We start from the raw sequence: 17,488 nt of genomic DNA on the forward strand, positions 1-17,488 counted from the left end.
TAAGTGCAGAGATTTCGTTTCCTGAATGAACAAAAGCATTTATCTGGAAAATGTCAGGCATACTTGGTTTTCCCTTTTTGCCCTTGATTTGCTGGCTGGCTTATCACAGCTCTCCTAGAAAATGAAATTTTGTTTCCCCCTATACATTGTTCTTCCAGAACAAAGTCATGCCTGGCCTAAACTTTAAACTCTTATCATATCACCATAATATAAAGCACATATTCACAAATTCTGGAAACATAGATTTTAATTAGACATGCTTGTAATATTTTGGAGAAAATATAAATCTTTCCAGAGATTGCATAAAGACATAAGACAGATTTTTCTGGTTGTGACCTTCATGTTTATTAGTTGAATCTGATCATTTTGAAACTTCATCCAATCAGCAGGGCAGTCCTCAACATTTCAAGACTGCTGCTTCTCAGAGAATATATACACTTTAAGTTTAGAAAGTTTTTCCTAAGACATTTTTCTGCTTTTTAACATGTTGTAGTGCCTGTTCTCTGAATGTTGGTTATTAAAAGGTCAAGCATTGAAAGTCCACTGAAAATGAGAAGCCCTGAATTCGTCATTAAAAATCAGTGCTTGGGATTAGAATGTATTCCTCCTGTTCACTTTGCAACTCCTTTGTCTTTTTAATACACGATTTCCTTCACTTCTTTGAACAACTGACATGATTTTTCTCAATGTGATGAGATTTTTCTCGGGTGGGATTTGGCATATGTGCCCTGATGTGAGAGAGGATGAATGAAGTTTTGTCATCATCCACTAAAAAGCACTCAAGAGATCAGAGCTGTCAGGTATGGTTTGTAACTGGAGCCTCATTCCATTTAGAATTTAGAGCCCCCAGTTGTATAAATGCTCCTATCTAGACACTGGCTATATTTTGGGTATGTTCTGATCTACAATGCCAGAAAGTAAATGTGCTAAGATCGATTCTGGCTAACAGCTATTGCAGCCAAGGAAGTGGTCACATTCTATTAGTGTGAAAGATGCTATTTTCATTGTATATGTCAACTATAACTTAGATGTTAAATATTTTTGAGAACCAGATAAAAAAAAAATGACACAAAATGAATTAAAAGAATCCAGGAAGGAAACAAAAAATTGAAATTCTCTTTGGAAATAATCAAACTTGTTTTAGTAACGGGTGTAGAATCTTTTCAGAACAGTTCAGACATTTGGAAAGATGCAAACACTTCTAGAAAAGCCAAGCCAGCTGGTTGTTTTCTCTCTGTTGCGATTGAGCTGTTCTTCACCTTCTCTCACGCATCTACCCTTCACCAGATTTTTTTGTTACTAGGACAGCTTTAGGTGAAAAAGAGGCATATAAAAATCTTTTGGGAGTTTCTTTATAGGAACTAGTCCAGTCCTGCTTATTGAAGGCTCTGATTATGGAAATATGAGCCCCACCTCCAGTGGCCCTGGGCATGCACCCCCTCTCACTTTTCCCTGTTTTCTTTCATTCAGGAAAATTCACTATATACTAAATTTGCTTTACACCTCAAATAAAGTTAATGTAATATCACCTGAATGAACACTTTCGGACTTCCCTCAACTTGAACAATAAAAAGCTAACTGTCCATGATTCCTTAGAAAATATTCCTTACATTCCTTCTGTGTTTTAATGTTGCAGTTTATGTTTCAGATTTATAAACCTTCTCTTACCAACAGATAATCGTAAGCACACACAGATGCATTTTCCCCTGTAGCTGAAAGGTCTATTTTTGAAATAGCATGCTAATTATCATTTTACTGGATGACATTGAATGGATCAAATATGACAGATTACTATTTTTTTTTGTTCTTCCAAACCTTTCTTTTTTCTTTTTTATGTGTGTAATGTCCCCCCTGCCTAGACCCAGTTAACCATTTTTGTGAGCAGGTCCTCAATTTTTTACTTTGTCCCTACTTTCCTGTCCTAGCCCCATCTTCCCCTGGTGTCAACTCCGTCCCCTTGCAGCGCACAGGCAGCCAGCATGGCCCACCGAATGCCAGCGCGGCCACCTTCCAGAGGGCCAGCTACGCCGCCGGCCCAGCCTCCAATTACGTGGACCCCTACCGCCAGCTGCAGTACTGTCCCTCTGTTGAGTCTCCATACAGCAAATCCGGCCCTGCCCTCCCGCCCGAAGGCACCTTGGCCAGATCCCCGTCCATTGATAGCATTCAGAAAGATCCCAGGTGGGTACAAAACTTTCTCTTTTCTTTACCATGATGTCTGAAGAGGTTTTCTAACCAGGCATTTTCATGGCATTATTTCATTTATGTAACATTGTTGCATTCATGTCACCAGTTGTGTATTAAAGGGTTAACTTTGGTTGGACTTTATAATCTTTTTTTTTAATTTAGAGTATGTATATTGATCCTGGATCCCAAGTATATTCAGTGGTTCCACAGCACATGATACAGATAATCTTTTGATCAGAACCTCTGCAGGTACTTGAGGTTTCAGCTATTTGATAAGATCTAAGATCTAGAATAGCTCTCATTGTAATGGAAACTGCGGATTGGGGATTAGATCACTTGACTTCATATATCATGGTGTCTGTGTTTTATTGTCTCTGTGGAAGCATTCTTGGTCACCGTGTTTATTTCTATTTATCAGAGTGTAAAATAGCACACCTACCAGGTTATACTAAAAATTGAAGATTTAGAAAATCTGTATGACTTTCATTTCTCTGTGCCAGAAAATAAACATTAGGTTGAAGTTATTTGAGCATTGATAAACACTTGAACATAATGTATTAAGGAAATTGTTATTATTGAGATGTGTTTCTTTTTTGTTTTCTTTTTTTATCAGTGGCAAGGGATTTAATGTTGCGCTACTTCTGAAGTTGGAATTGAATTCCTGTAGATTTAAATGATGTTTTATTCATAGCCATTGGATTTATGCTGATAAGAGTCCCATAAATATCTCTCTGCATCTGTGACTACTATAGATATGTCAGATTTCTGGTATTTCTTTATAGCAGGGCATGTAACTTGACTCTGGTAACGTACTTAAAATTCTTCTCAAGATATTTTCTCTAAGAGGAGCACACAAGTGCATATGTGCTGCATTGAGGGTTTTGCATAGATTCTTTGTAAAGAGAAACCACTTCCACAAACATAAAAAAGCAGAATGGAACCATTTTATGGTATTCTTTTGAGATAGCTATTGTAGCACATTTTAAACCCACCTGGAGGGTTCATGTTAAACATCTTATTTGGTAGAACCTCCATTGTAAAAGTTAATTGTAATAAATGTTCACTCTTAGCTACTGGAAATAATAAGTGTTCTTACATTTACATGGTGCAATGTCTGCCTATCCAGGTTTTCAGTCTCAGCCGTCCTGAAATCTGCCCCAAATCCTTAAGTACTCTTGGCATGTGTGGACAGATTGTTCTTCAGACAGCACTCTCTATTTATAATATTTTTTCTTCACATGCTACTGAAAACATAGAATAATAGTAAACTTTAGGAAATCCTAAATAGAAAAATATGTAAGTAAACTGACATTGTTTTATTTGACATGGCATAGTTAAATTGAGGATACTCTTATCTCTAATGGAAAGGATTTAAATTTTCATATTATAGGAATTTGGCTTGGTGAAAAACCAAGTTTGTGTTTCTCTAACTGCAGCTTACCTTCTTTATTTTATAATGTATATTAAGTTCATTTTATCTTATCACGGTCCTAACCTTTTCAATTTATGGATTACATCACTTATATTTTTGCATACCCACTATAACCTAAAAAAAGTAAACAACAAAAATAAAATGTTAGCATACGTAAGAGAATATTGGCCACTGTATGAGTTAATGTGTATGCAAATCAGTGTTATATTAATTACAAATTTACCATGTTATTTTCAAGAATGGTAGGTGTTAATTCTGTAAAAAAAAAAATCATGCCATCATCCTAAGCTCAGATATACTAACCAAACAAACAGAACCAGATCTAGAACCAGAAATGGACTGGTGTGACTTAACATAAAAGACACCTATTGCCTAGCATCATGCAAAATGGATGGCATATAAAATATAATAAGTCCTCTTGTAGAGTTTTCTTAAAATAAAGGAATATGTCAAAGTGTTCAGATTTGAGAGACATCCCAAATCTAAACTTTGTATCCAAAATTCTAATGCTTCTTTTATGACAAGAATTTTGCATCTTTCTTTGAATAATGAATTTTGATTCTTCCCATGTGAATAGTAGAACTAATATATTTAACTTCCAGGGTTCAAAATTGTTTATTTTGACATTATAGCTTATGATTTAGTTTTTTTCAGGTTTTAAACTTTTTTCAAACCTTCATATTACATAAATGTTTTAAGAGAATTAGTCAAGTTTTATTTATTAAATGCCAGACCACATAAGCCTCTTTACCATTGCAAACATGTGTTTATAGTATATTACAATTCTCAGAGCACTTTCACTTACATCTTTGATTAATTCTTTTTGTGGAAAGAAACTGATATCCCCATATTTAGTGCCTGAAATAAATGGGGAATTGGAGTGTTAAATGACTTATTGAAGGTTGCTGACAGGTGGGTACCTAGGCTACAATCCACACTTTTAGGACACAGCAGCACATATTGGCGCAAACATTTTAATGTTTTTATAAGCAATAAAAAGGAAAGGAAAGAATGTACACACATTTTTTATGATTTTTTCAGTGGATGAGTGAATGTTAATGCTGGGTATCAGTGTGTATGAGTTGGAAAGAATGAAGTGAATAATACAAGTTATCTACATAGGTCTGATCTCTGGCAATTTTTTAAAATTGAAGTATAGTTGATATACAATCTTATACTAGTTTCAGGTATACAACATAGTGATTCACCAGTTACACACATTATTAATTGCTTGTTTCTTCTTGGATATATGGTCTTTGTTTTAGTTTTCATTCCTTTTCCTTCCTTTTGTAAGATCCACCTTATTTATCTTATTGCAGACCAGCATCTTTTCTCTATTGAAGAGTTTTAGTACTATTCAATGAGAAACGCTCAAGCAAATAGTGCATGTTAAATAAGAATTTGAAATCAAGGTAGCCCCAATTCAGTCATTAGGCTTGAAACTAGAGACTCCCCAGTAGCTTTTCATTCCTGTAAGCCACAGGATTGGTTCTGAAGCACTGGACTGCTTGGCTCCGTCATAGAGATCAGGACAAAACTCTGGTCTTTCACTTTTAAGTGTCCCTGTCACATACTCCACCAAAAAATGTACAGAAACCTTTTGATACAAAGAGATGGTAAAGTCTAATTTCCTTTTTTAATGTCATCAATTACTGAAAAAATGTTTATATGTATATAATATATGATGTATCTATAAAATATGCATATATGTGTATATATATATATATTTTGAAGGCGTATTTTATATTTGAATTGCATGATATCTTCCTTAAATGTGAATGTCTTAAGGATTATTGGCAAGCTAATGTATTTTTGGTGCTACACTAAATATTAGGTTTGTATACTGTTGTTTTTAAATATACAGGTCAAATATAAATCTTAACATTAAGTTATGTGGAAGAGGTTTCAGTGATGTTGGAGTGATAAACCATAGCATCCTTATTTTGAAAATACGAGTTATGAAATAACTAAAAAGAAATAAAGCAAGACTGATATACTTGGGTATGCTGAAAGTACTATAAGTGTTCTTGTCTATTAAAGAGAAGTTATGGCTAAGACGTTTACTGACATAACTTAATGTGTAGGGTGTAGCAGAAAGAGCATCTTTTAATCACATTTGATTAATCTCTTTTTAAGATATTATAATCTTCGACATATACTATCTCAAAAGCACTTTTTCAGATATGCTGAAAGAATCTTATTGCAAACATAGTATATAATTAAACACTTTCTCTTTGTTATTGAACATAACAGAGAAATAAATACAGTGGCTCATCTTTAATGTGCTATTATTATGTAATTTAGGTAACACGGCTGAAGTATTTGCAGTAAAACAGTTATATAATAATCTTCATAGCCAGTTCCCATAGGTAGTGGATCCTGGGAGTTTGTGTTTCACTTCAAATGCTCAATCATCATTTGTTAATGTAAAGGGGAAAAATACATCATTCACGATTTAAAAACCCTCAGAGTGTGAAGAGCACTTGAAAGTCATTTATTCAGTCAGGCTAAAAGCAAGCTGAGCAATTGGCCATTGAGTCTCTGCTTGAATGCCTCTAGCCACGGGCCACTCACCATCTCTTGAAGCATTTTATTAATACCTTGAGTAATTCAAGCTTTGTAAACTAATTTGTATTGCTATAGAATCTGCACCTCTTATAAGTTCATTCCCTGATCTGGTTTCTGACGTTTGCAACTACATGAGAATAAGCCTGTCCGTTCTTCAAAGGCTGGCAGTTTCAAAGGCTGTCCAAAAGCTGTTTTCTTGGAAGACAGTTGCTACATCTCCCTGCAGTGTCCAGGCCTCCTGTTCCTGGGCTGGCTGCAGCCATGCCCTGAGAGGTCATTTCCAGGGCTTCTCTCTGGGAGTCCTGCAGGCCAGTCTTCCTGGTTCTGTCTCCTGTATCTCCAGAAGTGCAGGAAGTGAACAGGCATTACCCTGGGGCAACCTGGCTTGATGGTAGGGGTTCTTGGCAGTATGATGAGAATAATATTTATCACTGTGATGAGGCTAATGATAATTAAAATTAATTAAGGAATAGATACCATGCACAGTGTTAAACTGCTTATGTTCATTATTTAATCCTTCCTAAATCCCATGGCACGCTCTTTACAGTGCCCACTTTACATGTGGGGAACCTCTGAGACTGAGAGAGCTAGAACTTGAACCCGTATCTGTCTGACTTCTAATCCTGTTTCTAACTACTATGAATACTGGTATACCACTGTTAACTGTCCAGTCAAATAAAATGCCAAGTCTTTTTTCATGTGACTTCTGCAAAGCTATGAATTAATTATCCTTGTGTTGGATTTTTAATATGCTTTTTAATTTAAATGAGGGGCTTTCCACTCACTTCTTGTTAGGTGATTCCATTATTTGATACTTCAGAAATCGTTCCTGGGTCCCAATTCTGTACTCCAGTATGATTACTATAAATAACTGCTCTGTGTCACTTGGAAATATGAAAGGTAAACATATATCTTCAGTGAGGTTTTATTAGGACATGAGCAGAGCGGCCAGAGACAGAGCCCTGTAGCCCTCACACCACTGGACTGCCCCCGCTGGGTCTCTCTCAAGGTACCTGGCCTCTGGATGGCTTTGCTGTGGGCTTTTCTAGGGTGAGCTCTGTAGGTGTGATGATGGCATGACAACAGCTTCACTATTAGAGGACATTTCAAAGTTATGTGAGAGAGAAAGGTACACCCACCCATGGCACGTGCCCTGGGTAAGTAAGGCAGATGTGATCAGAGCAGCAGCAGGAGGAACCAGGGTGCTGGCGCATAACTTGAGGAAATATATTTCACATATTCACACATGAAAACCTAGGAGAGAGCTGTCTAGGCAGAGAACAGTCGGAGGAAAAGAGGGTGGGAATGGAGGGGCAGGGTCTGTGTGAAGCACTCAGAATGTTCCTGTCCACCCAACCAACCCAAATATATAAAAGGTTAGCTTGCACCTCCATAAGTGAATGTTGTACATATAAATTACAAACATAGTGTCCTCATTGCCTGGAGATGCCGTAGCAAGTACCGCAAACTGGGATTCTGAAACTGGCAAAAACGTATTCCCTCCCAGTTCTAGAGGGCAGAGGTCTGAAATCATGGTGCTCTCAGGCCATGCTGCCTCTGGAGTCTCCAGGAGAGGACCCTTCCTTCCCCTCCAGCTGCCAGTGGCCCAAGCCTTTCTTGGCCTGTGCCTGCATCACTTCAGCCTATGCCTCCATCCTCACATGGCCACCTTCTCTATGCCTGTGTCGGCTTTTCAGAAACCCCGCATTGCATTTAGGGCCCCCAGACCTCATCTTAGCTTAGTTACATCTGCAAAGACCCTATTTCCAAGTAAGGTCACGTTCTGAGCTTCTGAGTGGACACGAATTTTGAGGGGTCCCTATTCAGCCAGCTACACGTGCTTGAGTGTGCTCTCATTCTGTTTACACTAGCAAATAGATATACACTAAAGATAGAACTTAAAACAGCATGCATAATTAAATGTTTTCATTCAGTATACAATTTTTTATCATAAAAAAGCTTTCTTTAGAATGAGAAGCATGGTTAAATATGTTAGATCTGAACACATTATCACTGCTTTTCCTGGTTAATGTGCTGGTGCTCATTGTTCCAGGTACAGGGAGATGTGTGAGCTTAGCTATTTTCCTGCCTTTTGGAAGTACTTGAATTATCAGTGCTATCTTGTTCATATTGTGAGGTTAGTTTGAAGCTAGATAATCTAAAACTTCACAGGAACTGACACACATCAACAGCAATAAAGAGTCCTGGGTGATGTGCTCAAGTAAGTCACTCTCAGCTGTAACTTCCCATAAGAGACACACCATCACCTGAATGTGGGTCCAGTAGAGGACCAATCCATAGAGTAAATATAATAGTTATTCATTTCTTTATTTTGTTTAGTTAAATTAAGTGAGCAGAAATTAAGGTGTTCTCCCCTCTCACCCCAGTGGATGAGGGCGTGCAGCCCTTTGGTGCATCCAGAGAGTCCAGTGGGGAGAGCTTTGGGGCACCAGAGCCCAGGCCAGCAGGGGGCAGGGATAACTGAGAGCTCAGCCCTCACCACCAAGAAACAGAATTGGAAAATGGAAAGGGACTTCACTGCAAAATAATTTATCTTTGCTTGTTTTACAAAAGCCTCCTCTTTGGGATTCCTTTAGTCAGTTTAAAGGAAACCAATGTTCCCACCGGTACTTGTCTGTGCCAGTGTGGATTTTCCCATAGCCCAGAATGCTCATGTGGTCTCCTGTCTCCAAATTCACTTGACGGAGTACACAGTTGCATTTCTAAAGTAGCAACTGCTTTCTACTGCTACAGCCCCACCTCGTTCACACATAGGCAGACGCTGGCTTGGGGACCTCCATGACATTCCACACTTACGAGTGATGGAACACGGGCCATCAGGACTGATGAGGGACAACACCCAGAGTGCTAATTAGGTGGCTAGTTAACCGCTAGCAGATTCCCCTTCAGTTGTTATGGTGGAAATCCCTGTTTGTGGTTTTCTGGTACATAGACTTTTCTCCTGAGAACTAGCCTCTACTTTACCCTCAGCCCACATCCTTTCAGGAAACAGACTGTATCTCATGTTCAGAAGGTGTGCATGCAGCTCACATCTGGCCCAAGAGTTGACGGTGTGTCAGAGCCCCACCCATGAACCAGGCCTCCGGGTGTATAGAGCTGCTGAAGCCCAAGTCCCAGCTCTCTAACATGGGCACGTGCATTCTGGACCTCACTGACTCGTTTGGGGCAAAATGCCAAATCCAGGCTAGCTAGAACTGACATAATGGGAGTGAAAACTGTTGTACACCCTCCCCTGCCCATCCTCTCTGGAGGTGGCTGTGGTGGGCTTAGGTTTGGTCTCCATTATGAAACCAGAAATATTTGTTCTTGGTCCCCTAATATGTGTCTCTAATGATTTCCTGGTGCATCTATCATATATTCTTGTACAGTTTCTCCAGAACTTTCCTTCAACCCTTCTACCTAAAGCCAACTCTACTCCCTGTCCCAGGGACAGAGATATTACCTTTCCTCTAGTTCAAAGCAACTGAGAAGTTCCATTTGATAATTAAATTATCCTGAAGTCTTTCCCAAATAGGTTATAGGAGAGATTAACTCTGGGGACACTGTCCAGTATCAGGGTACCTTGGATCCCTAAAGCTCAGGACTCTACGAAACTTCAAGCAGTTTCAGTCTCAATTTAAGGTCCCCAATAATAAGTACAATGATAATGCATAAAAATAAAGGTAATGGGTGGTTTAAGGGAATGGCACACTGAATCCCTAAATGAAACAAATAATTACTTTGCAGTGCTTTATTTTTATGCTCTATGTGTATTGCTTTAACTAGTAATTCACATTACTTCCTTATTCATGGTTAATGTCTATTTTCTCATTGATACATAGGTTTATGTATGTGATGTGTGTCTTATCTATTGGATTTAGATATGAACTCATTCCTTGTACCAATTGTTTATGATGACACCGAGTGGTAAGGCAGGAAGCTACAAAGAAAGGAGGGAAGGAAATCTCTCTCTCTCTCTTCATCTTCATTGTGAAAGAAGGGTTAGAATATTTTAGAGCACAACAGGAGTGTGAATATTAAAAATGGAGGCCCTTAGAAATAAGTTGAGAACAAAAACGGGGGGGCCTCTCTCCCCAGACCCTCAGGGAGAATCAGAGAGTTCGTGCGAGACCCAGAGAGGAAGCTCCCCGATCCAGGGTTCTGTTTATGCTGCTGCCTTTATTTCTCTCTGAGAGCTCTCCCATCACTTCCCATGTAAGACCTTTCAGAATTCCAAGAGGTGGTTGGAAGGATTCAAAAGAAAATTTTGTGCTTCATAAAGAATCAAAGGGGAGTTTTGTGGGTCCAGTGTTGAATAAGATTATAAAAATGGATGTGAGCATCTGTCCCCCACCCCCCAGATTGGTCCCTGTGAGTGGGAGCCCTCAGCAGGAAAGAGAAGCCAAGAAAACTCAGGGAGATAGAATTGGCTCATTTGGTCAATCATTCAAGAGCTGTCTTCTTCCAGGAAGACAACCTTGACAGCCCTAGATTTGACTTTATTAAGGAAAGTGGCACTTATATATATATCACATAGATTATACACACACACATGTATGTGAATATAGACATATATACACATGTCTGTATACATAATCTATTTATTGACTTTTGCACACATTTTTCCAGAAGTAAGATCTTCAAAACTTACATAAGCATGTGATTACTAATGGGACAAAAGACATGAAATAATAAGGTATCGGTTTTCCTTCTTGTCTATTCATCAGTCTGCTTTCTCAGCCCCTGCATTTTGCTTTTCTTCATTTGACCACTTTTTTGTAAAGTCATTCTAAACATGTTTCATTCTTTAAATCAATGCTGATGGGGTGTTAAAAACTAAGAATGTAAAATCACAAAACTAGAGAAAGGGAAAATTTGTTTCCCTTACAGAAATATAGATCCATCACAGTAGCTCTGAAAACACTGGAAAGCACATTCCTTCATTGGCATCCACCTAGCAATGGTCAACCTTTTGAAATCATGTGATATTTAAAGTGATTTGTGCTTCTCAGAGGACTTGAACAGTTCTTAATTAAAAGAACTTCCTTTCTTTATTCCTCAACTTATACCACTGTGAGTATGGAAAGCCTATTTCACTTTTAGCTATCTCAGTCCATCCTCAAAGCCCTCCTTGTTTATTCCAACACAAGCAAAATCTGAAACCCCCAGTGGCCATTTCATGTACAAACCAGTTTTAATATTTTTCTTGATGTTATAAGTCACTTTTCCTCACCATCTGACTTCAAACATTTAATTGAGGGCAAAAGTAAAGCATTCAAACTTTTATTGTCTTACAAGGCAGGTGGTAGTTGACTGTCAGTTTGTAACTAATGGAAATTCATTTCCGTTGCTCCTTGAGATGTTTTGCATCTAATAGTGCTCATTAATTTGGAGGTACTGACATCTATAGAGAAAATTAGCTTTTTTATAGTAAGAAAATACATTTTGAACTGAAGTTTCCATTGTTTGTGATGCATTACAGCTTGACAAGTCGAGTAACTTAAATTCTTTCATCTACTAAAGATCCTGTTCAACTACTTTAACTGGGTTGCTGAACCAAACGCATTCTGCAGTCTAGTTAATTCTTTTAAGAAGAGTAGGAGCATAATGAGGAAGAATAATAGGAAGAGAAGGGGAGAAGAAAGAGAAGGCATTGAGTGGGAAATCCAGAGGGAAGTGTTTCTGCAGTACAGAATATGTTCTGAAGCACATCTCACCAAGTGAGATGAAACAATGTGTCCTCACTTGAACTTTCATACTAGAAGATGACCCATGGGCTATCAGTTTGAGGTGCCTCTGTAGAGGTGAAGCTACTGCACCAAGAAAACTCTGTGTTTTATAACTGGGCCATGTGCAGGGAAGCCCTTGAAGCTGAGCCCCTACCCTCAGCTGCTCCACACTGAAGGATGCTACAGGGAGACTCTGGGTGGTTCCCACTGACTCTGAAATTTAGCACAGTGATTCCCACCATTTCTGGAATCCATGCACTAGCTACATTTCAGAAGACATGTGGGGTGCCAGCACAGCATGGCCAGTCATTTACTTTGCCAGTATTCTCCTCCAGCCACTTCTTTAATACACGGGGAAGACAGATGTGAAATGACCTTGAAATATAGGACAGTCTTTTCAATTGAATAAAAGGGACCTTCTGAAAAAAACAAAGTTGGTTTGCAGATAGATGTTTGGAAACCACTGTCTCAGAAGCCACAATGAGGCAGAAATCCCTTCTCTGGATAAGCGAGTAACATGAAATAAGCTTAAGATACTTGCATATGTCCTGCTGAATGTGAAAAAGAGATCTTTGCTTTACCTGTGTATACTGTTTGAATGCATTTGCCAAATAAATGAATGAGTAGAATTGTATTATTTCTTCTGAACATTTTCATATACTTCAAAAGCGCAATAATATTCTAAAATCTGAATCATTTCTGGAAAAGCTCCCTACCTAGTAACTAGGTTTGTCATAGCCCGTGTCCAGTCCCCCTGCCTCCTGGTGTTCACAGCTTTGCGTGGTTGCCTCCCACGCTGAGTCAGAGCCCACCTGTCTGCCCAGTAGGACACTGCAGGAGTGACAGGGAGGGAAGCCGGTTCAGCATCCTGAGGCCCTCAAGCAGCCCTGATGGGAGGCCCACCTAGAGGGAACCAACATTCCCTCCATGCCAGCGAGCCACTTTCGAAGCACATCCCCAAAGGCAGGCGCACATTTGGGTCTTCCAGCTTAGATGCCAGACATTGTGGAGCAGAGACAAATCACTCCTGTTCTTCCCCGCCTCGAATTCCTGCACAAAGAAACCACGAAATAGTAAATGATGATTATTGTTTTGCAGCCATTGAGTTGTGGGATGATTTGTAAATCCTGATCTGACTGGTCATCTCACCAAAATTATCTCCTTTCCCCTCCAATATCTCCTGTGAAACTCCCTTTCCTCTTTCCTTGTTTAAAAGAAAAAAGCCACAAAGTGGACCAACTCAAACATCCACCAATGGAGGAATGGACAAACAAAATTCCATGTATATGTTCAGTGGGCTATTGCTCAGCCTTCAGAGGGAGGACATTCTGACACGTGTGCAACATGGATGAGCCATGAGGACATCATACTGTGTGACATTCGTGAGCCACAAAAGCCCATATGCACATGATTCCACTTACAGGAGGCACTCAAAGTAATCAAAATCACAGGGACAGGAGGTGGAATAGTGGTTTCCAGGGTGGAGCAGAAAGTTGTTTGGTGGCATCAGAGCTTCAGACGGGGCAGTAGAAAAGTCCTGGAGACGGGTGGTGGGGGTGGCTGCCCTGCAGTGTGAACATACTTAATGCCGCTGACCTGTATGCTTAAAAATGGCTAAAATGATTATTTTCATGTTTTGTATATTTGCCACAATAAAAAAAAGAAAGAAAAGACAGGAAAGATGAAAAGTAGAGAAAAGGCCTAGCTAAAGGCGGTCCCAGTGCTACTTCTTAGGAACGGAAACGAACGCAGCATGTGGAGGAGGAACAGATAGGAGCCCCAGGGCGGAGGAGTGGGCAGAAGTGGCTCCTGGGATCTCGAGAGTGATGCCTTCAGCACAGCACCCTCGGTGGCTCGGTGGGAAGCTCCAAAGCCCATTTTTAAGCAGAACACACACAGTGTCCTATCCCATTTATCACTTGCCAGACATGTTACCTACATAAGGTTTAAATCCCTCGCTCACATTTTCTTATGATTGAATAAAAGTAACAATCTGTTACCTAATCTATTAGCTATAAGACACAGTTAAAATAATGAATATGAAGTAGCTTTTTCCAGTTGGATGGGATAATATTATTCTACAGAATAAAAATAATTACATTATTTGAGAAATAGTGCCTTGTGATCAGTTTTAAATATTTTCATTCATTCATTCTTTCATTCAGCAAATATTTATTGAGTACCAACAGCAAGCAGTATGGTTCTGGATACTAGAAACTTTCAGAAGGGGAGATAAGGTAAGAATATTAAGTAGGAAATAAATGGAAACCATCTCATTTAAAAACATATAAACTTCAAAGTAAGTTCAAGTGAAAACCGCTGCATTTTTATTAGAAATTGCCTTTAGTGACTGATGATACCCACACTTACATAATTCTGTCGGAATAACCCCAAGTGCTCTTCCTGTGCTCTTTGCTTTCAGAACCAAAGTTCTGTTTTGCAACTTCTGCTCAGATCAGTTTCCCCTCACACTGCACATAAGGCAGTAACTCATACCTCAAAGGCCCAAAGTCAGAAAGCTTCCAACCAACACACAGAAAGCAGACAGGAAGAAAAGCAGCAAAAACATCCCATTCTCCCAGGAACCAACAGTCCTACCATTCCCTTCTCCTCTTGACAAAGAAGTCTGTGATATTTCAAGCCAGACTATTTTGCATTAGAAGAAAACTCATTCCAATAAGTGGCAATTAGCAGCTACACTGCAATGAAAGTGCTCTGACATTGAAGGAGAAAATATAATCCATAGGCTCTTGCAGATAAACTGAAATGTTTCTGCAGGCGGCCTTGCAATACTTTGGCTGCACTTGGTTTTGAAGGGTACCAAAGCATTAGCAGATTTAAATTTACCATAAATCAGCTTGAAAGTAACCGGCAATATTGCTAATATTGTAAAAGTGGCCATTAGGCACACAAACGCTGGGTGTGTCTGCTAAGCGGTGGGCCTGCACGGGCGGGCACGGACACACAGGCCGGCTCACACACACTGGCTAGACCTGCAAACCCTTGATGACTATACATTTTCATTATTACCCTTAGAAAAGAAAGGAGTTTCTGTCTGGTTACACTGCACTTTTGCTTTAATTAAAATAAAGGCAAAGCATGCAACATCCAATAGGACCCCACGTACATCCACATGGAACATGTATATCATTCAAGCCTGTACCATCTAATGAAGCACTTGTATGTAACATGCAACATCAGCTCATTCACTGCGGTAAGCACTTACAAATTGCAGAAAATAAGAATGTACTCTGGTTATCTTGGTCAATAGGAGCTTGTTGTAAGTTTCCAGAGGGTTATGAAAGAGACAGGAAGCCGTTTCAGCAGCCTCAGCCAGGCAGGTCACATTGAAAACCAGATCACGGTCCTGGATACAAAAGCTGCTTTGGGGCCATGACAGGAACTCTGAGCAAGGAGCTGAAAGGGGAGGGTTTGCCCTCATGCTGAGCTTTTTGGGGTGGGGTCCCTGCTATCCCGACCTCCTTCTCCTCTCAGCTGTTGCCCCTGGCTGCTGCCCAGGCCCTCCTTTTTTATCTCTCTCCAATAGCATGTCACTTTATGGTGCCTTGAATTCAGACTTGCTCAAGAGAGCTGTTATAGGCTGAAGTGTGTCCCCGCAAATCCCTATGTCAAAGTCCCAACCCTCAGGACCTCAGAATGTAACCGTATTGAGAGAGGAAGTCTTTAAAGGTGTGATTAAGTTAAATGAGGCCACCAGAGTAGGGAGCCAGTGGCCTTGCAAGCAGGAAAAGGCAGCCATCTGCAAGCCCAGGAGAGAGGCCGCTGGAGGAAATAAACCTGCTAGAACTTTGATCTTGGATTTCTAGCCTCCACAGCTGCGAGAAAGTCAATATCCAGCCTGCAGTGCTGTGTTACATGGCAGCCCTAGCTGACTAACACAAGAGGCTACATTTGGAACCACAGTTAGGTGTCCAAGATAAAACAAGCTGGACAGAGCTCACATGGCAGGTGGCCTCTAGACAGAGCTGCCTTGGGGTCAGTGGGAATCCCAGTGCCATTCACCTGTGCTGGGACTCTCCAGATGGGTGTCCTCAAAAGAGGGCCTTTGGGGGTGTGATGGCCACTCTCAGAAGACCCAAAGTAAGGCAGTTTAGCTGGCCAGTCATTTTGCTCATATAGACTGTACCTCTTTTGAAGCTAGATGTGCATAGTGTTTAAAATACAGCATGCAGGTCAACATACACGTTCATCTTCTCTAAACGTGAACAGGTTTGTGTAGGTTATAGAAAATGAGATTCCAAAAGAAAATAATAGTTCTATACATAAATCACTAAAGTATGAGTCAAGCAATCTAATCTGACAAATCACCAGTGCTTTGATAAATTGGACCATACCCATTTACAGAAATGGAATGATTTCTAGAAAATAAGAATTACAGTCTTTTCTATTCCATTCCTTCAGTTTTAAAATCACTTAAGTAAAGTATCCATTCTACCACATTTTGAATTCTATATACAATATATCTTTCTACTTAAAAAAGTGCAAATGCTAGAATAAATAAAACTTAAATGTTCTAGCACCTTCACTAGATCTTTGCTGTCCAGGACCCAGTGCTGGTTAGAAATGCACTTCATGAGAATCTGTATTTTATCAATACCAAAATGATGTCTCCTCACACTAAAGTGTGCATCACTGAGTAGTGAAAAACTTCTCCCAAGTACCACATTTGACTATTGCGGAAGTTAGAAATCAAGCTGTGACTTTAAGACAGTAATCATATTTGACCTTACAAATATGCTTTTTTATTGTATTGTAACATTAGTGGCATAAGAAGTCACCAAAATCATTTGACCTTTGCAGAGTTTTATTTGGTCAAAAGTCTGAATTTAGCAACCCAGGTGTTCAGTATAGCTAATAATGTGGTCAGCAAAATTTAAATTCACTTCTCAAATGTTGCAGTATAGATTTATGAGGACACAATTTACTTCTTAAAATTTCCCCACAGTATGTATTTTTTTAAGTCTTTCATTTGCATAACATATCCTAGTGATCCTTTCTGTCAAAATACATAGACTGACTTCATTCATATAGTCACTACATCCATAGTGTATGACGTAACACGATTTACTTCATCATTCCCTCAACTGTCAGTTTCAAGCATTCTTTTTCAGGGAACACTTTCCTCTGATTGTTTATTATCCAAGTATTGAAGTTTATGGGATGGTGTTACTCCCTTAAAATGTCGAAATTTGCAGCTTGCCTTTCAAAGATAATCAATGATTCCCTCTCTTCCCTATCTCGAGCCAACTTATCTACTATCTCTTTTTCTGCTGTCAACTACCTGAGGTCATCTGAGCAAATCTTGCTGGAATTGCTTAGACTTGCTCAGAAACTGTTCTTCCCCTCTCTTCCCGCCTACCTTCCTGCCCTTGACCTCCAGCAGACCCAGTGTGACACTCAGCCACATCCAGCCCACAGTGTCCCGCTCCAGCCTGAGAGCTTTCAGCATGGATGCAGGCGCTTTATGTTCTGCTGGGATTCAGTAAGGACCCTGATACCACCTTGCTTATGCTCCTTGCAAACCAGGCTGGCAATCCTCAGTGTACTTGGC

At 39.7% G+C, this 17,488-nt stretch overlaps 1 protein-coding gene across 6 annotated transcripts in view; it reads left to right on the top strand.

The window, feature by feature from the left end:
* CTNND2 (catenin delta 2) overlaps positions 1–17,488 on the top strand; it is a 947,950-nt gene that overhangs the window by 601,386 nt on the left and 329,076 nt on the right. For all 6 annotated transcript variants that reach the window (XM_036896685.2, XM_036896686.2, XM_036896687.2 and 3 more), the window contains one exon: positions 1,926–2,181. In XM_036896685.2, coding sequence (XP_036752580.2) covers positions 1,926–2,181 — 256 coding nt within the window. The remainder of the gene's footprint in view (positions 1–1,925; positions 2,182–17,488) is intronic.

The sequence above is a fragment of the Manis pentadactyla genome, chromosome 2 (assembly GCF_030020395.1).
Source record: "Manis pentadactyla isolate mManPen7 chromosome 2, mManPen7.hap1, whole genome shotgun sequence".
Classification (NCBI taxonomy): domain Eukaryota; kingdom Metazoa; phylum Chordata; class Mammalia; order Pholidota; family Manidae; genus Manis; species Manis pentadactyla.